Source organism: Tamandua tetradactyla, chromosome 4 (assembly GCF_023851605.1).
Source record: "Tamandua tetradactyla isolate mTamTet1 chromosome 4, mTamTet1.pri, whole genome shotgun sequence".
Classification (NCBI taxonomy): domain Eukaryota; kingdom Metazoa; phylum Chordata; class Mammalia; order Pilosa; family Myrmecophagidae; genus Tamandua; species Tamandua tetradactyla.
The window spans coordinates 75348369-75375228 of NC_135330.1; the positions used below are offsets into that span (position 1 = coordinate 75348369).

General features: G+C 37.5%; 1 protein-coding gene across 1 annotated transcript in view; it reads right to left on the reverse strand.

Moving 5' to 3' along the window:
• The window catches only part of USH2A (usherin), an 844952-nt gene that overhangs the window by 131024 nt on the left and 687068 nt on the right, over window positions 1-26860 (reverse strand). The window contains exons 53-56 of the mRNA XM_077157816.1: window positions 20413-20610; window positions 19725-19879; window positions 17563-17761; window positions 6031-6138 (exon numbers count right to left, since the gene is read on the reverse strand). Of these exons, the coding sequence (XP_077013931.1) occupies window positions 6031-6138; window positions 17563-17761; window positions 19725-19879; window positions 20413-20610 (660 nt within the window). The remainder of the gene's footprint in view (window positions 1-6030; window positions 6139-17562; window positions 17762-19724; window positions 19880-20412; window positions 20611-26860) is intronic.

The window sequence follows — 26860 nt, forward strand, 5'->3', positions numbered from 1 at the left end:
GCCTGAGACTCCATCCAGGGATTTCAAACTCTAATGCCTATTTCCCTGAAATACATGGAAACAACCATAATCAACCTTGTTATCGGAATCCTATATTTCAGCAAATAAACATTCTTTCCCTTGCCTCTCTGACACCATGCGCTCAGCTGTTTTCCTCTTATCTCTCTGGCTATTCCTTCCATCCTCATTTACTAGCTCCTTTTCCTCTACCAGATCCCAAAATATCATAGTATCTCAGGAACATCCTGAGTTCTCTTCTCATCTATCCTTCCTTCCCTCTCCTACCTACTCATTTCCTTTTTCCTCTTCTTCTCTTCTATCACTTTCTTCCTAGGTGATCTTCATTTAGTCTCTTATTTTTCAATATCACCTATGTGCTGAAGACTCCCAAATGAATATGTCTAGACTAAAATGGTCTCCTGAGCTTTAGACTCATGAATCCAACCATCTACTTGATATCCCTATTTAGATGAACACTTATATATCAAGAGCCTAAAACGTCAAGACTGAACGCTCGGTCTTCCTGTATACAATCTATTGATCTCCCAGTCTTGTCCGTCTATGCATTTTCTTGGGCAAAACACATAAAAAGAAATCCTTGAGGCTTCCATTTTCCTCACTCCCAAATATAACCCAGCATCACACCATACAGATTCTACCTCGAATCTCTAACAGTTCTCTATATCTTCACTGCTGCCTCTGCTAGTCTAAACCATATTTCTCCCTCCTGAACTCCTTGACCATAGACTCTGAACTGGTTTCATGCATTAAATATTGTCCTTTTCTATTCCATTTATCACACATAAACCCATATAATTTTTATAAAAATATATATAACATTTTGGAATTTATTCAAATAATATAATTCACATTCTTTAAGGACCTATATGGCCCTACATTCTCCAGCTCTGGCTTACCTTACACCACTTTCGCATTATTCACAAAACTCCAACACACTAAAAACTCTTTTCTACCCCTAGAATCCTTCAAGAAATTTCCCGCCTCTGGGCTTTTGCACTTCCATTCCCTCTGCCTAGAACACTGTGCTCTTGACACTACATTTTTGTATTTCCTTCTCATGGTTCACCTACTAGCAAATACCAGTCCTATCACCCTCACGGCTGACCACCATCACTGATTCTAACTCTAACAATATCTAAAATAACCTTAACCTAATACCTCTCTATCCAATGACCTTTTCTATTCCTCTTTTAACATTCCCAACATAAGTATTTTATTTCTTTACTTTATTTTTTATTTTTTTGATTTTCATGCTTGTGCAGTCAACTGCTGTCTGATACATCAATGCAAGCTTAACTCCATGAAGGCAGAGGTATTCCCTGTCTTAGTTACCAATGTATCTTTACAGATAGCACAAAGCCTAATAAATGTTTAATGAATGAATTTAATATAGATGCATCTTCTGCAGAACACTTATGTTAAGTACACTAGCCGGTTCCAGGAGATGCAAAGATGGCTAAGATGTGGTGCGTTCTCTAAAGAAGTTTGCTCTTCTGTATAAAAACAAAATATACATACAGATATTCGAGATCAAATGTTTAAGTACTGTTATAGAGGTATAAACATATTGCTGGGGAACTGAGAGATGTGAAAGTTCAAGCCTTTCCCTTTATGTGGTCATCTGGATATGCTCTGAAAAGACACTGGAACTCTCCCCTGCAGCTTTGCAAAACTCATTTCAATCCTATGGTCCCTTTATTCAATAGCTGTTGGTTGACTGTACCTCCTGTGTGAGTTACTTTGCAAGGGAGTAAGCTTTTGACAGACAGAAAATAATGTTCAGGAAGTTGAAGTACAATTTATTTAGCCACATCCTGAAAGAATCAAGGCGGATTTCAAAATGACCCAAATCGATTGACTTTTTAAGTCGCAACTTATTTCTGAGGAGAAAGTGGTACATTTTGCTCTGAAAGCTCTACGTTAGATGCTTGGAAAAATGCAAATCATGGTATACTTTCATGCTTGGATTTTTCTGCCAACAGCTGCCAGATGCCTCAACCAAGTAGAGCTCTTGAGTTAAACATGATATTAATTTTTTTGATTCAAGAGATAAATGTAAATGTTTGGCTCATAGTTTTTCTCACCTTGCAGAATCTATTAAAAAACATTCTAGTACCAAAGTACTAGAAGCATTATTGCTTAGTTTCCAGTTTGAACCAGTGAATGCAGCCTACAATTGCTCTGGAGTCAACTGGAGGAGCTAATGAAATAAAATGAAGCACGATTTTGGGTTTGCTTCAAATTTTAATAAAATTTGAGGTTCATATTTGTGCAGGCTGGTGAAAGTTCTGTTCATATCGGTAATAACACTGTGTCCGTTGATTTAATTGATGAGACAAATTTCAACCTGTATAAATAACTAACAGATGCTCTATTTCACTGGCACCATGAGATAGAGACGATATTCTCCAGCAGCTGCAAGAAGCCTTTGGTGGAGTGAGACCCACCTCTGGTAGATGTCTAATGTGTTCCATGGCCAGATCTTTCCCCCCACCCCCACCCCAGCCAAAGTCTCAGCCTATTCTGTATAAGAAAAGGGAAAAGACGAGGCAGGTTCAAGGGAAGGAAATGGATGGTAGTGAGGGAAATAAGCCAGGGCAACTGAGGGGGAAGTGGTTCATTGAGAGCCATGATGGGGAATGGTCAGAGGGAAAACTTTGGTGGGCCTCGTGACACAGTAGTTAGCAGAAAAGAAACCTCTTTCCTGAAAATGTCTGAAATCTACCTTCAGTGCTATGCAATATTACCCACCCACCCCCATATCTCCCAAAATCTTCATTCCAATGAAAAAAATTCCAGCATTTACTGTGGGTTGGCTTTTGTTTGGAAACCAGTGACAGAACAAGCTAATATTAGGGAAGTGTTGGCTTCTGGGCTATATACTATTTGTGACTTTATTCATTCAACATTCTACCCAGTGTAGGGTCATTGACTCTGCTGGACATGTAGATGTAGGGGTAAAGACATACTGTCCTTACCAACTTTAAAGAGTTTACAATATCATGGTGACAAAGGACAAGTGAATGAAAACCTATGATCTGACTTGATAAATGTCATAAGAAAAGGAAGCATAGTGTGACATTATGGAATTTAGGAAGGGTACGTGTCATAGATTGGGATGTGAGATGGGGAAGAATGGAAAGCAAAAGCGGTCACAGGAGATTTCCAGAAAGGGAGATGTGAGCTAAGCTTTGAAAAAGGGGAGTTAGCTGAATGAGGATATAGGTAGGGGAAGGGTATTTAGCCGAGGAGAGCCCACACAACGTCCCAGAGATAGGGGAGTGCAACACATGCTAAGCAGCACCTACCTTGGCATAGCTGGTGAACTGGATGTCATGTGGCAAGCACAGAAAGACTATACAGATTGGCACAAGTTAAAACTTGAAGGGTCTATTTAGACATACTAGGAACATATGGACATTTTTTGCTGGAAGGAAATGGGGTTTTACGGAGGTGATGAATGTGAGATATGCGTATTTGGGTAACAAGGGGAAAATAATCCAGATAGGAAATATGAGAAAGAAGAAAAATGACCAGAAGTAGGATGACTAGTTAGGAGGATCCATGAAAAATGGGGGTCCAGAGAAGCTGAAGGTAGTACTCTGAAATTTCAAAGAGTGGAGGAAAAATTCAAGGGAACATCAACAGTTAAAAGAAGGGTGAAGAAAGAGAAATCTGGAATGAAAGTGAAAGATTGATCTTTCCATTTTTCTTCCTTGTGATATCAATGCTAGAGGAAAGCATGTCTGCAATTTTGCATGATTTAACTCTGAAATGGAATTAGAGCTCTCTGGGGTGGCAGTAATTCTAAAAAGAGAGATTAATAATCCAATTCAAACACTTCCTACTATTTGACTAAGTATATATAGGTTTCTATGATTTTTCACTTCAAAATTCCACTTTATAAAAAGTTAAACTTGGGTTGATGATTTAAAATGATATAGGAGGCTTGTTTTCACCTTACAGGAAAATAATAAGAAGAACTAAATGTTATGGGTGACTTGTTCCCTTACAACCTCTAAGCTAAGCACTCACTCTGCAGTTATTCTACATATCAGTTATTCACAAACAGCACTTACGAAGTCAGAAAATGGATTCTAAATCTATGCTTCTTCTACAGAGGAAAGCCCATTTTTGTTCATTATTCATTTACCTAGTTATTTGTATTAAAGGAAAGGTGCATAAAGTTAAAAAAAAAGAAATCAAGGATAACATTACTCATCTCACTCTCTCCTGCAGGGTTGAAAGCTATACTTTTTAAGTCATAAGGTCTGAGCCCTTTCAAGAAATTTTGCTGGGGAAAGTGGAAAAATAAGTGCAAGTTTTCAAAGAATTTAAATATATGGATTCAGTGGAATAAACTGGAGCAAGTGGCCTGTTATGTTATCAGGGTCGTGTTTCAGCCAAAACTGGTTGATAGATCCTTTAGAAATTATCCATTATCATCAAAGTATCCATTTGATAGTTTACCTTTCCAAAAAATCCACTGCTGGTTTCTTCCTTTCAAAGCAACACTAAGCTTTTTGACATGAAACATTCTTTATATAGAAAACATCATTAGTGAATTCCTGGTGAGGAGCCATATGCCCCATATGTGGAATTTTCCATTCTATTCCCCATTTACTGGTAGGAAGTTCAGGTCTAATATTATGAGGTACAACAATCCCTTTCATTAGAAAAGTAATGGACAAGTAGTGCAGGACTCTACTGTGATAATTGCCATTTTACTTCTGTTTCAAAACTTATGCATGCCTTGGTTTCCCCATATGAAAAACAGATAATAAAGATGAACAAAATAATTAGTTGATCACTAGCACAAGCTACTGAGCATATTTTCCTCCTGACAGTAGATGACATTTGCCCATCCCACATGCACTCATTGTTGGGGATGTATACTTGCAGATATATGCACATATATTTATTGACCTATGGAAATGAATATTATTTTTTCTCCATGTTGTTTTTATGCATAAAGTATACCCCATATTAAACATAGTTTTTCAATTTCCTCTTTATATGTACAGATCATCTCATTCTTTTAAACTAAAACATGGAATTCTGGGCAGGCCACGGTGGCTCAGCAGGCAGAGTTCTTGCCTGCTATGCCAGAGACCTGGGTTCCATTCCTGGTGCCTGCCCATGCAAAAAAACAAAAAACAAACAAAAAAAACATGGCATTCCATAATGTGAGTATATCTGAATTTATTTAGCATTTCTCATGCTCATGGATATTTATATGGCTTCTGACATTTTGCCACTAAGAAAAAAAATATGTTTCAAAAAGCATCCTGATATATGTCTCCTTGTGCAGTTGTGAAAATTTTTTTTTTCAGGCATAGATAATCAAAATGAAAGTGATGTGTCATGGGGAATTCACATATTAAATTTAGCAGACATCGCCAACTTGCTTTCCATGGTAATAGTACCACTTTACATTTCCTCAAGCTGTGTTTGAGAGTTCATCTCTTATATTGTTTATTTGTTAAAATCCTTTCTGTTCTCACAGTCCATCACAGGAGTCATGTGCTCCAAAAAAACCTGTATTCTACCCTTCCTTAGATCAACCTGAATGCTTTGTACATTCACTTTTTTATCACATCACCTTCCAGATTTTGTCTCTTCATATAGATTTTGAATGCTTCATGGTATGTTCTTGAGGGCAGGGAATATTTTAGTTAATTATAGCACTTAGCACACTGCTTTTTATATATTAGGTGTTCTGGAAATATTTAACTTCTGAATTTTTTTGAAGAATTTCATATTCAAGTATACAATATTTTTTTCCACAGAAAACCAAATCGTAAAGTTTAAGGAATGGAAAGCAAACTTACTTTAGGAGGCTATATATAGTTTAACCAAGCCCAAGGAATGGGAACCTAGAATATTTTTTCTTTGCATCTATCAATTTTATTCCTTCTTTCTTGTTTCTAATGAAGGAGCTTATAGAGCTCACTTCAAAACACCATACAAAAACATCTTCTCCCAATCATGGATTTTCTTTTTCATTACCGTGCGGGGCCGCCTGCAGTGTCTGACCTATAAAAGGCTCACTTGAAGAGCATCCCGCAGATGTACAAGCTGTAAGTGTGAAGCTGTAGTTGGTGTACGGCTGGAGACCTAGAAACAGAAAATAAAGTATATCTTGAAAAGATTACACTTAGTACCAATTACATGCCAGAAGTAACACGCAGAGTTGCAGATGTGATGTCAACAAAATTTAACAGCATAAGACACTTTCTAACAAATACATAAAATTCATAAACAGTTAAGTATTAATAAAACCTTTATTTAACACTGATAAAATAATGAATTCTCAGCCTTGGAAGAGAACTTAAAATGCAGGGAATCCATTCATCACCTTTTTTCTTGATTCCCCATACAAAATGTCATTGAAGAGGCTGCCCTGCCTATGCGATAGGAGAATGCCATCTCCCGAAGAGCCCCTTCTGTCTTTGGAGAGCTCTAGAGTTACTATATTGTTTGAAAGTCCTTCTTATAGTGTGGTGGCATTTTTCTGTTGCTTCCACCCCTGGAGACATATAGAATAAATCTGATTTCTTTTCCACATGACAGTTCTTCAAATATTTGTGGACAGTTATCAAATCCCGCCTGAATCTTTTCTTCTCTGGGATACCCACCTGGTTCCAGAAACTGCTTCTCAGATGAAAAGGGGCAGAAAAAATAAAAGCTCAGAGTCAACATTTTCTAGCCTCAAGCCTTACTTAGCTCATATTAATACCCATCAACACTTTTTCTTTTTTTAACTTTGCACTTCTTCACCATATGTGCCCATAATCTTCCAAGTCAAGCTTACTTCTCTAGTTCTGCCTTTACACACAGAACTGACATAATTTGAGGAGGAGATCTAACTACCTACTTCTTTTGTACTAGGACAGTGATACAGCACAGTAACTGCTCAATAAGTCCCCAGGGTAAAAAGAATGACTTAATCCATTTACAATAAAAAGCCATACATTGTTAAACTTTACTCTGTGACTGGTGACCTTGGGAAAGTTATACTAAGCTTCTTTTTGCCTGCCTCTACTGATCTATCAAAGTGGAAACCATTAAAGCACCTACCTTCTAAAGCTGAGAAATGGAAATCGGTTATCTAGAATAGTACTTTTGTTTTAGCAGAGGCAAACTTAAGAGAGCAACATTTAACAAGGGGCATATTGAGGCTAAGAAGACCTGTTTCTCCTTGATTCTTGGGAAAGTTCAAACAATAGAATTTTTTTTCTTTTATATAGAAAAGAATATATATATAATTCTATGGATACATTCATAGGATATAGTCTATGTTCAAATGACATTAAATAATTGGGTCAAGTTATAACATGGACTCAAAGTTTATTATATTCTATACTCATTTTCCATGAACTTTGAAGTACATCTTCGCATATTTTGCTTTCTGGTGGGGTGACTTCCTCCAGATAATCCATGTGTCACTTTCATTGTATGTAGCTTTCTCTTAACATGGAAGAGATTTCTGACCTATCTAAAGTACCACCCCATCACTCTTTATCCCCTCTCCCTACTTTCTTCCTTCCTAGTATCCAACATTATCTGATAAATTATTATACATCAATATATATGTATATTGAAAAAAAAACAAAATATTTGTTTATTTATTGTTTGTCTCCCCCCTATGATGTAAACTCCAAAAGAGCCAGAACTTTATCTGCCACTGTAGCCTTAGAGTAGTGACTGGCACAATATTGGTGCTTGGTAAGTGGTAGCAAATGAATGAATAAGTTAAGGAATTAATTCATTTAGAATTGGGGGGTGAGGAATAGTCTGAGTTCCCTGCTAAAGCAACAGTGTGATGCAGCTGGAGCTGTTCCAGGATTCAGCTTCAGAGCCCTTTGTGTTTCCTTATCAAATTGGTGATAAGATGCAGGGACCTATTTGATTATAACCTTTCAGCAGGTTGCTATGGAAGATTACAAAATTTTGCTATTTGTCTGATTTACAAATGAGAAATATTATGAGGGATCTAAGCCATACCCAAGTCACATATATTTGATAAAAGCTTATGGGAAAATACTAAACATTATAGACTATATAGCTCAAAGGAGAATGGAAGAGAACATTCAAGAATGAAGGTCAGAAGTTACAGTGGGAAGTTGATTTAGTCTGACAATGTCTCCCTTTAACCCTGTTACAGAAAAGGGAGTGTCACTCTTTACAACAGCATTTCATCTGGTGAATATCTTACCTTCTCAATCAGAATGGAAGGTCTTTGGGAGTAGGGGTGGTATTTTTGAGGGTTGTTTGTTTCCTTTTGGGATTTTCTCTTTAGTGCCTATGTGAAGTGCTCGATGATGTTTGTTAAATGATGCTTAAGGAAGAGCTAGCCCATGAAAATGCTCCTTAGGATGGCAGGGCTATGAGGCTAAAACGTCCATCACAAGTATGATCTAACCAATGGTTCCTTCCACATAATCCCATAAATATCACTGTTCATGGTATCTATTGTATTGAGCAGGAGATTCTTTTCTACCCTTTTCAAGAGTATTAATAAAATAATAATAAAAAATCCATATACACATTTTGTGAACAATAAATGTTTTCTTGATTTTTCTGAATGCCAGAGCAAGAACTGGTGAAAAAAGTGAAGAGAAAATTAACTCTTCTCTGGACAATTCTGACCAAAAATGCCTCAATTGTCTTCCCATTTTGTGTTCTCAATTCTCTTCCTCATTTTGTGTTCTGGGTGGTTTGTTTCAGACATGCAGTGATGGCTGGAAAAAAATTTTAGGATAAGTATTAAGATGAAAGAGAAAAAAAAATCATCATCTCAGAGGTATAATAAAGATGACTGTAGTTTTGAGGGTATTTGCAATAAGGTAAGTAACCAAAAGGCAATTTAATGCATACAAAAAACAGAAGTCGTCATTTCCTTACAAAATCTTTTTGAAGTGAATTGAATGGCATCCATTTTACACATGACCCGAATGCTGGAAGATAGCTGTTTAAAGCCATTACATTAGTGTACAGCTAGTTTATTAATGCTTTTCAGATTTTCTGATTGAGGGTTTTTCCCAAAGAAGTTTGTTAGAGATGTTTAAATTGTTAGAGGTGTTTAAATTGGATGGGATAGGTTGGCCTAGGAATCTGGAGACAGGTTTCATGGAAGGAATATATATCTCTTGAAGCTACTAGTATATATCTCTCTAGTATATTAGACATATACTAGTATATGCCTCTTGGAATCAACACGGGATGCTGAACTCAGTGTTGGGTAGAAAATCTAGGACAGGAAGCCAGAGGAGTTCAAATCATCAACAAACCAAGAGGAATGGAGACGATGAACTGGGGAAAAGACCGAAGAGTTAGAATGATAAGAGAGGGAGGCATGGGATCGCAAGCGAAGGTAGGAGAGAATGATGGTCTAATTCCTGGAGAGCTTGTCCTCAAGAGCTTTTGTCTGCCCCTAGCAGTATGGCATGTGGGTGTGTTAGCCACATTTCAAGGGTCACAGAGGGAAGACAAGGGGTAAAAACAGGCTTAGGCTCATTTCAACTGATGTTTGTTAGTATGTGTCATGTGATCCATATCTGCTACGTTTAACTTCAAGTGTCCATTCATTCTTCTTTATAAAAAGAAACTCAAAATTTCTTTGTATAAGCAGCCCTTTGACTACCATCAGGCCTTGCGCATTGTTTAAGGTTAACTCCACCTAGACTGAGGTTGCACCTGGACACAAAGCTCCACATTCCCTTCCCATATTGGCAGCTCAGGATTGGGTCCTTGATTTAATTCAAGCCAATAAGAGCTTATTTTAGGAGTAGATGTGCTTTTTTCTTTTAACTGCTGATGGTTCTTTTTTTTCACCACAGAACTTGAAAATGGAGGTGAGATGAGATGAGAAGATACCACTTCTTGGAAATACCATTTAGGTACCTGAAGTGAGCCAGGCCTAAAGACTACACCTGGCTTTTTAATTTCATGAGGCAACAAATGACATTTCCTGTTAATCTTATTTGAGCTGAGTTTTCTGGGACAATAGAACCAGAAAAAGTTCTAAATTATGTTATTATTACAGTTACTATTAAGTTCACATGCCCAAGCACAAGCTCAAAATACTACACATTGTACAGGGGGAGCATAAGCCATTGACATGAACCCATCCTAGATAGCCTACCTTTAAATAAGCTAGAAAGAGTTACAAGATTATGGGAAAGATAATTGACAACAACATGAATAGTCCCTTTCATATATGAAGTGGCTTCACTTTGACTTTCACCAGAAAAGCCATCATTATTCCTGTTTAACAGGTAAGAAAATCGGAGAACCAAACATCCACACAGTGAGTGCATGGCTAGGTGGGGTTAGGGGACAAACCTGGGACTTTGACACAAGCTCTGTGCTTTCAACATTACATAAAACCTACAGTCAAATACAATGAAATAATTCAATGACTGTCATTCATCTGAAGATTAAACAGCAACTGAAAGGCCTAAAAATGGTAGAAACCATCATAGCTGCTCTAAATGTGAAACAAATATGCTAAGGATTTAGTTCAAACATCAAGTCAAATAAAAAATCATAAAGTTAAAAAAAAACAATTCAAGTTTTAAAAAAATGTTTTCTGTTGTTCCATTTTTAGTCCTCTTTTAGTGTTCTGGATTCTATACATCAACTAAAAACATTTTATGAGAAATGCAGTTATTTTCAAGACGTTGGTTACTAGGTAATATAATTCATGCTTTACAGTAGCTGTTTGTTGAGCACTTCCTACTTCAACAGCCCCTTCTGTGCACTTCACAGGCATTAACACAATCCATGCCCTGCACTCACCCCCTGAGGTACACACTTTTGTCTGTTCATTTTATAGATAAGGAAGCAAAGACAGAGAGAGTTGGAGGAACTTGCCCCTGGTCACAAAGCTAATAAGGGAAGAGATCGGGATTCTGTACTGTTGTGAGACAGGTTAGAGAGGAAAGGAGGGAGGGGAAAGTGACCCATAACAGAAAGTTCCTCATTCAGGTTGGTGCCAGTAAAGAGCCAATGAAAGGTGCAGTTCACCAACCCTTCATTAGCATAACCAAAAAGGGAGGGGCCACTCCAAGTCCTCATATGGCAGGAACCCCAACCCTGAGTGCTTCTCCTCCCTTGGAGAATGCCCTCACTCACTCCCCTTTGAGCATGTACTTTTGCTATGTATTAAATTTTTTCTTGGCTGCACATACTGACTAGTCCTTGAATTCTTTCCTACAACTGAGTCAAGAACTCTCACAGCATCAGCCTCTGGAGTGAGAATTCCCTGGGGCTCTCCAGCACCAGTAGGACTGAGAAACATGGCTGAGAATAATGGTCAGGCTTTCTAGCCTTATTGAGAAAACAATGATAGTTGCTTAAGGTCCTATGAAATTTCCAGGAATTTAAAAAATATAAATGGGGATATATAATTAAATATTTTCATTTTGAATAGTATCACATTTCATGCAGCGTGGTGGATAAGAGAATGATGTCTGAAGTTAGACTACTTGGGTTCTAGTATTTATCTACTTACTATGATGGCCATGGGCAAGTTTTCTGACCTCCAGGTGTCTCAGCTTCCATATCTGTAAACTGTAGGCATGAGAGTACAGACTACTTAATGGGGCTACAGACTAACTTGAGAGAAGGCAATATCTGAATCCATAATTTTTTATATTCTATTTCTTAAGTCTTGTATTTTTCATATTGCTAGAGGATTGGATTACTGATAGACTTGGTTCAAATAATCTGTGAGGAATGCATTGACTGTCATCAGACATAGATGATTTACATGAACTGGATGACCTTTCATATATATGACTCTGTGAAGCTCAATAAAATCAACACATTTCAACTTGAATTTGCTGTCATTTTAAGTAAGCCCCTATTGGTAGTCCTTAAAATGAGATATACATGAAATATTAGCATCTGACAATGAAAAGGGCATACCAATTGAAAATTACTCATGAATTGATCAGGATGAGAAGAGGGAAATAAAGACATGTCTCAAAGGAACCCTTCTGACTGTAACTTAATCCTGAAGTCGAAGAGGAGAAGGAGAAAAAGAAAACATCATTCAAGTGCTCAGCCTCAAGTTAAAAGAGTAGGAAATAGCAGTTGCAGAGTGGAGAAAGGCAAATGCATGGAAAAAAGCCAAGTATTTAACATTTCAGTATAGTGAAGATTACTGCGCCTGCAAATTACCTGAATTTCTCTATAGGGAATCATGTTCTCTTTTAAAGGAAAGAGGCATAATAGAGCCAAACTCATTACAATTACACTTTCAAGTAACGTTACTTTCAAGAGTAAATGTGTGTTAAAAAGGGACTCAGAATGTCTTCCCATGGATCATAAAAATATGATTTGGAAAACAAAAACTCATGCCTATGCAAGCTACATTTGATACAAACTATAAAGAACAGCTTGCTTCTAATTTTTAATCTCCAGATAAATAGTCAGGAAAAGGCACTTTGTCCATTATAATTTCAGATAGCAAGTGCTACTTCAAAGCATTCTGCCCATTATCCTATCGCGTCATCTGTTATTTTCTAAAGAACTCTCAAGTAGTCCTAAAGAACAGAAAACTCCATGGGTCCCTCAATGAGCTGTGTTAGTGGTCAGTTCAAGTGCTGAAAGGACTAGGTTATTTTAAAATGTTTTTGTCAGGTAGGTATCAAGTATTGTAAATAAGCCATCTTGTGGGCCAGTGACCTGTCCTGGCACTGGACATTGAGCAGGATCCACCTTACTCACCATTCAAGTCTCTGCTGACATTAGCACCACTTCCCTTTGCCCTCACTTGCCTGGGACCTCACTCAGTGATTTCTTCCAGGACCACTCTGCTCAAGGAGAGTCCTAGGAATTTCCAGCATCCACTGGAAACCGTGGCTGTGATGGGTAGAGCGAGACCCTATTTCTAGTTTGGATTACTCTGATGCTATGTGAAAAAATGTGGATATTCAAACCTGGTAAATTATGGCACCATAGTTGAGAGTCAATGAAGGTGTATTTAATTTATGATTTGCTTTACAAAATTTGATTAAGAAATATTTCATGAGCTAGCACATTTGTTGATAATATCCATCACAATCTTAGCAGCTCCCCATGCCACTAAGACAAACCAATTCCTTGTTTACACATGATCTCCATTCTAGGATTCTCCATACCTGTTTCCGTTAAGTAAATACACTGTCAATAAAATCTATATGACCTGAGGTCAGGGCCAACTTCCTGGGTGTATACAGTTCTGTGTTTAGAAGGGCCCCAGGTTTGTTTGGTTTCAATGCTCTGATTTCACCATCTTGAAATTAGTAATGATTTTTGAATAAGGGCCCCGCCAATTTAATTTTGCAGTGAGCCTCCCACATTATGTAGACAGTTCTGCCTGAGAGTTAGATGCATCTGACAGAGGGATTTTTTATCTCCAATTAAAGTGAAATGTAATAATTTAGATACTGGCTTAATATTCAGTATTCATTCATTCAACAAATATTTTTTGAACACCTTACTCATGTTAAGTACAGTGAGAAGTTCCAAGGACACAATGACAAACAAGGAGCTATTGTCTCTATCCTCTCAAAACTTTCCCTACTAGTTGAGTAATAGAGATAATATAAGAAGCATATTACAACGAAATATAATAAATACCAAGAGAGCAAACTGTAGGATGCTAGAGGAGTACATTAGAGAGTACTAATGCAATCTAATCATCTTATAAAGAATTTCCAATTTTATTATATTGATGGTCAAACTATACTCTCTTTTTTTTTTCAAAAGTGATGTGTAGGATAACATATAACATCAGTATTATGTTTCCCCATAAGCAGGGTTTATGCTATTTTAGTACACAGGCTTTTCATGAGTTTCTAAGCAGGTGGGAAAGGAAGGCAAAACTGTTCTCTCCCCTTGCTAACTTAACACTGGTGGGTTTTAGCTTTAAGTGAAATGTTATGGCAAGCGACTTTTTAATTAATTATTTTGAAAATAATTTCCTCAGAGTTAAGAGACCCATAGGGCTTACCAGACCTGCTGCTAAAGAGGACATGCTTAATTCATTTTTCTTGCTGTGGCCCTAATTATTTAGTTAATCCTTTTACCCTTTCCCTCTGCCCCATCGCTCACATTTTGAGGCCCATCTACGAGCTAGTAGAAACCCAAAGCGAAACAATGCCATAGTGACATTCAAATTGTTCTGTACAGGATGGTGTATGCGTTTTGTAATAAATGATACGAAAAGGTCCCTTATTGACAAGCTGCCACGGGCTGTTTGCATTAGCGAATATGAGAAGATGATGGCTGCTCCTCTTTCGTCCCCATGGTATTCAGCTTAGTGAGATAGCAGAAAATGCTTCGGTTTACTTAAAGCATTGATAACACCTCTAAATAATTAACCGAGGACTTCCTGTCTTCAATTACTTAATGCTTTTTTTTTTAAACATCCTGAGAGGATTATAAGCAATTTATGGATTTCACATGATGAGTGCATTCGCCACTATTCCCGCAAAGCATTTACGGGATCATGTTTCTAAAGCTTTGATGTAATTAAAAATAAGCATGGAGACAAAGGAGTTCAGGCAAGGTGCTTGCTTTCCCTTCTGTCTTTTCTAAGGACCTAGATTTTTCAGGCTCCTGGAAGACAAGCGCTACAGCTTCATTAATGTTCTACTGTTGCTTAGGGAGTGACGAGGTTTTAGGAATGATGAGAAAATCAAAGCATTTATCCTAGGGGGTTCACGCAGCTCTCTCACCAAACACTGGAGAGGGAATGTGAAATACATTTCATTATTTTTAGTTCATTCCACGAACTCAATAGAATAGTCATTCGCATCATAAAATACTTCCATATTGAATTTGGTCCATCAGCTAACCATGTAACTGAATTCTCTTCAGCAGATAGAGAGTTTACCCTGTACAGATCTCAGGTTTTAGATTATCTAATGCCTATCACCATTTTTCTCACATAGAAACTACAGATCAGGGACTGTTTTTGTTGAAAGGGGTTTATTTCCTCATTCAACAAAGATAATCCCTGTTTAGGGTTGCACTGTCAAAGGTGATCATTCTCTCATCTATTTAAAACACTTTATTAAATTTTCCCCACAAAGACATGGGCCAAATGACTTCTAAAGGATCTCCATTTAATTTTCTAACAATTAAAATTGTATGGACAACTTTAAAATATCCTAATGAAAAAGGATCAGTGGTACCAGGCTGTGTGTATAAAATCCTCTCTGATATGAAAATAGCCATTAAAATAACAATGGAAAGAAGAACTGGTGGAATGAAGGTGTCTGAAGAAAAATCCTTGCAATTATTTTATAATTAATGAGGCTATCAATCCTGCTGGTTTCAACGTTACAAATGAATTTGGGCTTGTTGGCTTACACATGCCAGTTTCTACAAAATGAAATCAGTGTAACTGGCAACAATTCAAAGGAAAATCTGGTTAAGTAGGTAGACACTATAAGAAAAAGAAATTTCCTTAGCCTTGTGTCCCACTTTATTGTGAAACCTTTACTAGGATGAAGTCTTAACGGGCCTTAATTTGGCTTTCAGAACTCTGTAATTAACATTCCTCTGTCCACTCCAAGCCATTTTTTTTTATTTCCACCATTGTTTCCTGAATAGAGTTCTGCTGTAGCACCAATTCCACTGTATTTGCAGTATTCCCTTTCCTTGTCAGCATCCCCTATTATTGAGAGCTTATTAAGAGCAGGAAAGTCATTTTAGAGCACTGAGTGTAATATCTAGAACACACTGAGTTGGCAACACTTTTTTTTTTTTTTTTATGAAACATTCCGATTTCCTTAGAGAAGGAGGCGGTGGATCTTTTGAATACATCAGGTTTCTTACTCATCTTTCAAATGTGTACATTAAAAACATCTTTCTTGTGGGGATGTGGGTGAGAATCAAAGGAGTCAAAATGCAAACAATTTTTTTTTTATTATAAAGGACCATATAAACGTAAGATTTTATTACATAAACCAATGTTATTTTAATCATTTGTGATGGTTTTCACTTTAAGTAAAATAAGATATAAGGACCACATTTGGTCTTCTGAACTGATTAAGTAGGGTTTTCCTCACCATTATCAGTGACTTAGCTCAAGATCTTGAGATAAGGAAGGCAGTGTGCTAATCCACAAATATTTATTAAGGACCTCCCTCAAGCTCCTGGCATTCGGAAAAACAGGGGAGACTCCATTAATGAATGGTTACTTTCATGTGTCAGGGTATTGGGGAACTTAAGAGCAAAACATGATGAATTTCTTTTTCTACCTGTAAAGTATAGCCTGTGCCTCCTCATTAGATAAAGACAGGTACAATTTTGCAGGTCTTTCTGCATTTCAATGTGAGTCTTATTATCTAGGAGTCCATTGGAAGGAGGGCGCTCGCTTAGGAGGCCTTGGAGAGGGTGGCTGACAATAGGGTAAAAGTAAAACTGTGTAAAATCTTGCATGTGGCCTCAGAATTTAAATTATATGACTTTTATATTCAGGATGATTTCGTAGGCCCAAATAATGAACTAATGTAATGAATTATGTAATCGCTTGCAGCATTCTTTTCAGTAAAATGGGGGTAATAATTCTATTTACCCAATGGGTTTGGTATGCAAATCAACTGTTTGATGCAAAGTGTTTAGGACAATGGGTGGCCCATGTTACATTTACTTATTCCAGAAACATTTATTTGGCATCTACTCTGCTAGGTGCAAGGGCTGAATTCTAGAGATACAGTATTAGACAAGGTAACAATGTCCATGCTCTTATGGAGATAATATTCTAGTGGGGAAAACATTAAAAGACTGAAAAACCAACCAATAGTAAAATATCAAGCAGTGAAAATCTCTGATGAAAATAAAACATGGTGATGAGGTGATATGTTAAAAAAGCTACTGTAGACTGGCTGGTCAGAAAAGGTCTATCTTTAGAAGTGACATTTGGGCTAGAACTGCTACTATAATCACTACTAGTAAATACCTAAAGTTATTGAATTACTAAATTATACTATTAGACTATATTATTGTTGTAGTATTAAAACTAATTATAATAAACTTTACTGGTTAAAATATTGTGATTGTTATTAATGACTGTTAATAATAGTAATAAGCACAACCAGTCAAAGGTCACCAGCTCTGTCTATTCATTATCCATTCAGCAGACAAATTTCAGCCTCTGGCTGGGTTTTCTCCCACCTTCCAGTACATTCTTGGTTATCCTAGTCCCATCATCAATGTGTATATCCTTGAGGAATGAAAATGCATTTCACTGTTTATCTAAAAAAAAAAGTTAATTCTGATGCAAAAAACCCTACACAGAATGCATATCAAAGACAAATATAAATTATTTCTGAAGTTATCTGCTGTTGCGGCTTTTGCTGCCAGTGTGGGCTCTTCTATTAGCATGGATAAGTGGGACCTGACCATATGTCAAGAGAACACATCCTTTCGAAGTGACCTCATATATTAAACACACACCCCTGGGATGCTTCTCCCCCTAACCACAATGACAGAACCCAGTCTCCCCTGGTAAGTTTTCCTCTTTTTTTTTTTTTTTACCTGTAACCGTATGCTGCCTCGTGTCAGTAGTGTCAGTGTGGATGAGACCTTCCCCAAGCTGCCTGAGCTGGTATTCCTTAATGATGCCATTTGGTTTCTCAGGGACACTCCAGCTCAAATGCAGAGTCTCTGCACTGAGGGCTGTGATTCTTGGCAAGGGGATGCTTTCTGGAACTCCGCGGGTAGTGGCTGCAACAACCTGAAGACATAGGAATTAAACAGCAATTCGTGGTAATAGTACACCAGGTATCCTGATCAATGAGAATGTCACTTTTGTTTTAAAATGTTGTTGTCTGGCCTGGCATATCATTAGCAGGGCTTGGAGAAGCAGTTTTCCTCTTTTATTCTTTCCCTCCCATCCTATTTAAACGATGAAATCTGACCTTGAATACATGACAACATTACATAAGTCTCGGACTACCATTTATCACAACAGGTTCAACAATGATTTTGACAGCAGAGCGCAGTCCTCAGTTTAAACAAGTAAAATCTGCCTGGCAGACTGTCCTTACTAGAAAACTCTTGATAACTCTCTTCCATATGGTCCATCAGTGTCTTTGCATTTTAACAGCCTGATTTTGTACATTTTAAGCACCGGTAAATATGGAGCGGAACCCACATCTGAACTTGTTTGCATAGAATACGTTTTGAGCAGTATAAATGGGCAGACTTTCCTGTGATGCCCAGGGTGAGCTGAAAGTGTCTGCATCTATGTTCTGGAAAAAGAACCAAGTGATAAGAAACCAACTGATGATTTATTCAATAGTTTCAAAATCAAGTTTTGGGTGAAAATTGGCTGGGTTTTTTTTCTTCTTCCAGAATTAACTTTGATTTTGCTTTTTAATCAATTGCTGTGCATCTGGTTGCTACATTTATGAGCTGCATCTATGCAGAAAACACAGAACTGTTTTCTGACCATTCAGGACGTAACTTTGGATTGGGCCAGTCTGAATGGCGGCACGCTCAGAGATGCTTCTAGTGGTTTGTTGAACAAAATCTGCGCACATATACTGTGTTGAACAGACCAGTTGAACTGAATGTTGTACTCAGATGATTCTTGCATAGTATATGATGTTACTCTCCTAAAGTTTTAACCGTATGAAGAAATAAGAGCTATTGTGTGTTTGGGGTCATGACTTCCTGGGCTCCCTCTGACTTGGGTGGCTTCCATGAAATGGTTATTTTCTTTCTAAATTTTCTCCCCCAGTCTCATCTGTGGGTTTTTCTCCCTTTGGTAGCATTTCCCAATACTTATCACCCATGGCTTCCTGTCTTGGTCACTCCATATTCTCTCCTTAGATGGCCATATTCAAAGCCATTGCATCAACTTCCCATCGAGCTCTTTCTAGCAAACTCTAGTCACTTTGTAACTCAGCTTCTGGATGGAAATTTTCACCTAAAACATCAAATAATATCTGCTTCCCTCATTCGGCTAATAGCGCCTCCTCTTTACATTTTAAAATACCTAAAAATGTTTGATCTTTTTATTAGTTTACTTTGGTTTTATCTTCTGTTTTTTTTCCCCTTGCTTGCAGAACAGCACCACTATCCGTAAATTGGTCAAGCCAGTATCTTGAAGCATCCATGACTATTTCTTTTTATTCTCCCACCTGCAGTTGACTACCAAGTATTACAGATTCATTTCCCCATTACCTGTTGCATCTTTCTGATTTTCTCCATTCTGATTCCTGGTGCCAGGGTTCAGATTTTCACCAATTCTTGCAGAGGCTTTGGCAGTGAACGCTAAACTATTTTTATATCATTCAAGGTTTTTATTTTTTGATCCTTTTTTCCACCTTTCTATGACAGGCAATTTATACGGTAGTAAAATTTAAACAGAAACCCATATTCAACGGCTTTGGATTTATAAGATTGCCAGAAAAGAGTTGGTGGGGGAAAATTGTGAAAAAGAGTAGTATATTAATTCCAGTTTCATTTGTAAGGTTATTAATAAAAGACTGAGGTTTGGATAAACATCTCTCCCAGTGTGGTCTTATGCTTTCAGGCATAAGTAAGAGGACCTGGTTGAGGTGACACAGGTGACAATACCGCTACGAGGGAGCATCGCTCTCTGTCACTGGGGAAAATCACTCAAAACCTGGGCATTTATACAGTCTTCACACTGAATCTCTCTGTCTAGCATTTAGGCAAACTCCCCTTACCTCGCTGCTGGCAGCACACCCAGCAACTGTGCAAGCTTTCAGCTGATATGAATATTCCTGAAATGGCTGAATTCCCTTTGTGTCAGAGAAGCTCAGTGATGATCCCCGAAAGCATTCAATTCCATTTCGGAGAAGAATGTAGTAAATAATAGGACCTAAAAGAGTCGGACAAAACATCTATTTTTAGGTGTCATATCATTTAAACTATTTGCAAACAACTTACCATGTCTTAATGTTCTGAAGAAATGTCATATTTTGGCATTATTTAATTTTTATTTGTGTTCGCATTGCTATGTTCAAGAAATTCTTAATTAACTCACTATTATGGAGATGGATTAGTGACATAGACAAGCAGAGTCATTTATGTTTATTTCCCTTCACCACCAAACTCATTTACTTTCAATGGTAAAACTATTTTGCCTCCCCTGAACATGCTTGATTGGTTGAAAACAGCTCAGATATACGCTGGATTCAAGGAAAATTTTCTTTTCTTTTGTTGAATGTTTATGAAGGCTATTCCAAAAAGTGAATGATTAGGTGGCATCTAACAACAATAAAAAGTTCCTTTTACTAGCAAATGCTTTTCAGAGGTTATAAGCATGCCACTTAAGTTATAGATTACACTTATTTCAATGCCCTTATGGACAATATAGAACTATATTGCCTCAGTTTAAAAGTAGCTTGATACCATTTGGTTGCAGAGGTTTCTTCCAGTTTAGGACGATTACGTCTTCCACATTATCCATTTTGGTCAACCTTGGGGGACTCACTCCTTGAGGCACATCTTCCTTTGTGCTGGTTCTAACAGATTTGCTGAATCCTCGTCCATAGCTATTCCACGCCGAAATCCTATACTCATATGTCATGTAAGGCTCCAGATTCAGGTCTGAAAAGAGAGAAGCCAGACAGGGGGTTACTGTTTTTTCCTTTTTAGCATCAAATAAAGAATGAATACCAAAATCTTCAAACATTTAAAAAAAATGCTCGAATCCCATTATGCATAAATAAAATTCTAAAATCTTTCTTTCCTACATCATAAAAACCATTATATGTCTATTAGACACAGACAGATGGAATTGGTTAAAATAGAATTTACTTTTCTGAACAGAAAAATAGGGAGACATTAAAGAAAGGATGGAAAACATAAACACTAGACCAATGAGTAATTAGATGTGAATGCTTCATAAGTTCATATGTTCATTATTTCTGGACTAGGCAGAATTTCCAAAAGTCTTTTATAATTAAATTTTTCATTAGAGAAGTTGTATGCTTATATCCTAAAATACAGGACTCCCATATACCACATCACCACCAAAAATCTGCACTGGTGTGGAACATATGTTACCATTGATGATAGCATATTTTCATAACTGTACTATTAATTAAAGTCTGTGGTACAAGTTCGGGTTCCCTGTTTGCATAGTGTAGTTCCATGGGATTTAAAAAAAGTTATTCTGTTATCATATATACAACTCAACGTTTCTCCTTTTAATTGTATTTAGATTTATAATTATTTTTCATTATAAAATGTACCCACTATTACTTTATTATTGCCAATATTACTTTGTTAGTGTATTTTATTAAATTATTATTATATGATTTGTATTGTAGTTTTTATGAGGCACAGGACTTGACAACTTATGGCACCATGTCAGTGAATAGAAATGCTTGCTCAGCTACTATTCCTTTCCTTCTCCCACCAAAAACGGATTGAAACCAAAACTAAAATCAACTAACTTAAAGAAAACAACAAAACCAGTCTGCTGAGCTTTGAGGACTGGCCAAATCACAGGATGCGATGATGATTTTTGTGATTTAAGGGTGGTCCAAAAGTCTTAATGTCATCTTCAGCTTTGATAAATTCAGAAGTATGAATGCTACAGACTTATAAAAATATATATCTGAAAGCTTAATTAATTGCACTTATTTTCCACTTACTGAATTTTTGTGTATTTTAAGTTTACCTGTCTCCCTGTCCATTTATTTTATTTTGTGAAACAGTTTCTAGGTGACCCTCTGACAGAGGCTCAGAAGAAGTGGTTCTCTTACTTGGCCACCTGGTTACTAGTTCTCTCTCTGCTGGACATGGGGTTACTTCTCAGGCCAGGCACTTGGGTTATTTAAGCCACATGCTCATTACATGCTTCTCCTCATAGTAAACCACGACCTGCCTATTTCATAGAATTAGCAAGAAGATAAAATGCCACAATGCATGTGGTAGAACTTCATAAAGCAAAACTTGCTATACACATGTAAGGACTTGTCTTCTGTATTCACTTTCCCTGGTAAGAGGCTATCTGCTCCTTGATGTCAGTGAGGATGACTGATGGGTTCCTGGGTCTCCCTCCCTCCCTGGTTAGAGACCACCTGGTTAGACACTACATTTCTCAGCTGTCTTTACAGCATGTTGTTGTCACATGACTCAGCACTCAGCAAAGGTATGAGTCTGGAAATTACATGGGCAACTTCAGCATCGCTTTTTTTTTTTCAGCATTACTTTTTTTAAAACAATATTTTTATTAATAAATCTCAACACACATTCATACATGGTGTACAATCAGTGGCTCACAATATTGTCCCATAGTTGTGTATTCACCATCATGATCATTTTTCTGAACATTTGCATCACTCCAGAAAAAGAAAAAAAAGAAAAATCATGCATACCATATCCCTCCCTCCTTTCTCTCATTGACTACTAGTATTTCCATCTACCCAATTTATTTTAACCTTTACTTCCCCTATTCTCTGGTTATTTTTTAATCTATATTTTTTACTCATCTGTCCATATCCTAGACAAAAGGGGCATCAGACACAAGGTTTTCACAATCACATAGTCATATCGTAAAAGCTTTATCATTATACAATCATCTTCAAGAAACACGGCTACTGGAACACAGCTCTGCAATTTCAGGTACTTCCCTCTAGCCATTCCAATACACCATAAACTAAAAAGGGGATATCTATATCATGCATAAGAATAGCCTTCAGGATAACCTCTCCACTCTGTTTGAAATCTCTCAGCTACTGAAACTTTATTTTTTCTTTTTATGCTGTATGGTAGGGTCTCCTGTCATTATTTTTCCATGTGAGTATCCCATTATTGCAGTACCATTCACTGAATTTTTGTTTGTTGTTTGTTAGGCTTGTTTATTTGTTTCTGGGGAAGTGCATGGAGCAGGAATTGAACCCAGGTTTCCCACATGGCAGGTGAGAATTCTACCACTGAACTACCCTTGTACCCCTTGAAATTTTTCTCCCCATTTTGGTCAAGAAGTTTTTCTCAGTCCCTTGTTGCTGGGTCCCAGCTCATCCTGGAATTTCTGTCTCATGTTGCCAGGGAGATTTACACCCCTGGGAGTCATGTCCCACATAGGGAGGGGGAGGGCAGTGAGTTCACTTATCCCGTTGGTTTAGAGAGGTTCTCTAGGGGTGACTCTTAGGCCTAATTTTGAGTAGGCTTAACCTATCCCTTGCAGGAATAAGTGCATCACTATTTTTTAATGCAATTTTATATTCACCCACCATATAAGCCATCCAAAGTCTACAATCAATGGTTTATAATATCATTACATAGTTGTGTATTTATCACCACCATCAATTTTAGACCACTTTCATCACTCCACAAAACCAGAAAGAAAAAGAAAAAAACACAAAACATCCCATACTCCTTCCCCTCCCATTATTATTTTTTAACAGCTTTATTCACACACCTCCATAAAGTGTCCAGTCAATGACTCTTGATAAAGCCACATAGTTTGTATCACTTTTTAGAGAGGATATCCCTTACCTTCCATTTCATTCCTATCCCTTGCAACTAAGATGCTGGGGTGACCCAGGCTGCATCACCCAGATGGTAGTAGCACTCTAAGTATGGTGAGCCACACAGGAGAAGGAATCTGGATTCCTGAGTGACCTGGAGTAGCTAGCTGGCCAACTAGGCTGGACTATTCACCTACCTATGAATGGTCACTATATCTCTGGGTCTCTTTGCTGTAGCAGATTAAACTGTTCACGGCTATTGATAAGCATTTCCTATTCTCAAGTCAAGATCACCACTTCTAATTTTGGATGCCACTGCTCCCCAGGCTGCATTCCTTATCTTTTCTCGACTGCTTTTCATTCTTCTCTTTTTCACTCTCTCATTTCTTCTTGTCTCTCGATTTTCCAGAGGCTTTGTCTTTCAAAGATCCTCTCAGTCTTCAATAGTATTCTTTTGGCCCTACACATGAGGAATCATTTGTTGCAATTTTGCCTTTCTTCAACAATCTTTTTCATTTTTTAAAGCTCTTTAATTTTTTGCCAAAATTTCCACCTCTTTTTTTTTTAACTTCTTGGCTCAAAATCATTCTGCATGTTATATAGGGCTAGTCTTCAAATAACATATGTTATTTGGGGCAGGGAGCATGTTTCCTTTAATATGCCTGTTAGTTTCTTACATTCTCATACATATTTACCTTATTTTCTTTCTCTAAGTAGCTGCCAGAATAATCCTTCAAAAATTCATGCATGATTGTGTAATTTTATTTTTTAAAAAGTTTTAGTAGCCAATCATTGACACAAAAAGTCCAAACTCATTGGCATGGTACAAATTCTTCTTAATCTGACTCCTGTCTCTAACCTCAATTCTCATTATCTTTTTTCTCCTATGCCATGCTACATGAATATCGAGGTATTTGTTTTAATATCTACTGGACTTTATCTTGCTTCTTGGGCTTTGCATACATGGCTCATTCTGCTTAGTCTACCTTCTCCAAACCTGATAGTCTCCTCCTTGTCCTTCAGTTCTCAGCTCAGGCATCACAGCCTTCTTAAAGTCTGTCCTAACCTCACTAGTCTGGCTAGCTATCCCTCCAATACTCTTCAAAAGCACCTTTTCCTTACTTCTACCACAGTGCTTACATGCACACCACTTATCACATGGTAGTGTCAATAGGTACTTATTTCTCTGTGTCTTCATATAAGCTTAAAATTCTTGGGTGCAAAGACTGTTTTTTATTTGTCTTTGTAGGTGTAGATCCTAGCATAATGCCAGGCTATTAGCAGAGATTTTATCAACATATTTTGATCAATAAAATGATTGGCTGAATGAATGAATTTTGGTCAGCCCTGGTGATGTCAGCTTTCAATGACAAGTTTCTACAAAAGGCTGACTTTTCCATCTAAACTGGTCTCAATGCAATTTATCTTTGCATCACTGGGTGCTAATTTTCTTCATGTAAAATAAAGTTTTGTCATTTTTTGTCATGGTCAGGTTCATGTGTCAACTTGGGCAAGTGGTGGTACCTGTTTGTCTGGTTGGGCAAGCACTGGCCTGTCTGTTGCAATGAGGACATTTCATAGGATTAGGTCATGATCACATCAGCTGCATCCACAGCTGATTCCATTTGTGGTCAGCCAAAGGGGAGTGTCTTCTGCAATGAGTGATGCTTAATATAATCATGGGAAGCCTTTTAAGAAGGATTGAGAGGAGACAGGCTCTCTTCCTGCCTCAGCTGGCGAGCTTCTCCTGTGGAGTTCGTCCAGACCCTCCATTTGAATTGTCGACTTCACACCCTGCCCTGCGAATTTTGGAGTCTGCATTCCCACGGTCATGTGAGACACTTTTATAAATTTTATATTTGCGAGTGTTCCCTGTTGATTCTGTTTCTCTAGAGAACCCTAACTAATACACTTTTCATACTCAATTTATAGTATCCTCTGGCATACACAGCAATCTAAAATATGAATTTCAACAGTGCCTTTATCAGTAGGGAGAAATAGCTATTCCCTTCTGGGCAGGGCTATTACAAGCATGTCTTAAAATCCCCTCAAAATCTAGACCATGCTTACATGGGGGAGATCCAAGTGGGGTATCTCTTAAATGGAAATCCAAAAAATTTAAATGAGGGTCCATGAATTAAATCAATGACTGGCAGTAGGAGACTGGAAATTTGGACAAATTACCCTTTATCCCGAACTCTTCCCTAAATCATTGTAACAAATATGTTTTGTTTGCTTACAAGGTGCTAAATCCAAATAAGGAGGTGAAGGTAACAAGGACATCCTATCCATAAAGACATTTCAATACAGTAGGAAATGGGACAGTGTCCCAGTGTGTAGGATACATGGTAGAGTGGTAAACAATGGGCCACAGGACCCCAGGGGAGAAAGGGGAACTTAATCTTGGTCTGGGCCTTGAGTAGGATGATGAAGAAAGACATGTCAGGTGGAAGGGGTTGAGGGGTTGGAGCACTCTGAGACCAGCCCCTACATCACCTGTCCCCTAGAAGCTGACTTGATTTGAATCTTTCTGCCTTACCATAGCACGCTATTTTGATAGCTTTAACTCTCAGTTTCCTCAATTGTTAAATGACCAGACTTACATGATTGCTTTAAGGATAAATTGAGATAAAAGTTTTAAAACACCTAGCAAGGCACCTGGAACTAAATCATGTCCCACAAACCTTATCGTCATTCCTTCCTTACCCCCTAATCTTCCCCCTCTCATCCAAGTATCCTGCCTTACCTTTTTAAACTTTGCATTGCTGAGATTTGCCATTATCACCTACCCTTCATTGACTTAGGCAGAATGAGTCATGATGGAACAGAATGGTGTTGAGTTTTATTTGTTTAACCTTAGCTTGCTTCAATTATATCATTTAAATGGATTTTACTTGACTCTAGATGATGGAAGAGTCACTCAAACACACAAACACACACACGATTTTTTAAAATTAGAAATTTTCTAGGAATTCAAGTAAATGGATGGATAATGTATTTCTTAAAGGCAGAACTATAATTTGTAGATAATCCTAAACTTTGCGATGTTTCTCAACAAAGGCTTAGCCAGGACTGAGAATCACTATTTTGGACTAATTCATTAGGGCAAGGATGATGCTCAGAAATTAATATTTTTAATAACTTCCAAGGTTATTGTTCCCAGGATAATTGGTCATCTTGGGGAAACACCGCTGTTGGGCTCACCTCCCCCTTGGAATAATGTTGCTAGGTGCTGCTTGCAATCAGACAGGTTCCATCTTTCTTTCTCCCTTTCATTGCATTGATTGAAAACCTGCATTCAAACTTTTGAGTAAGAAAATTGAGTTCACTGTAAATTAAGTGGATATGCCAGAAAAGGGCACATAAGTTATTTATTT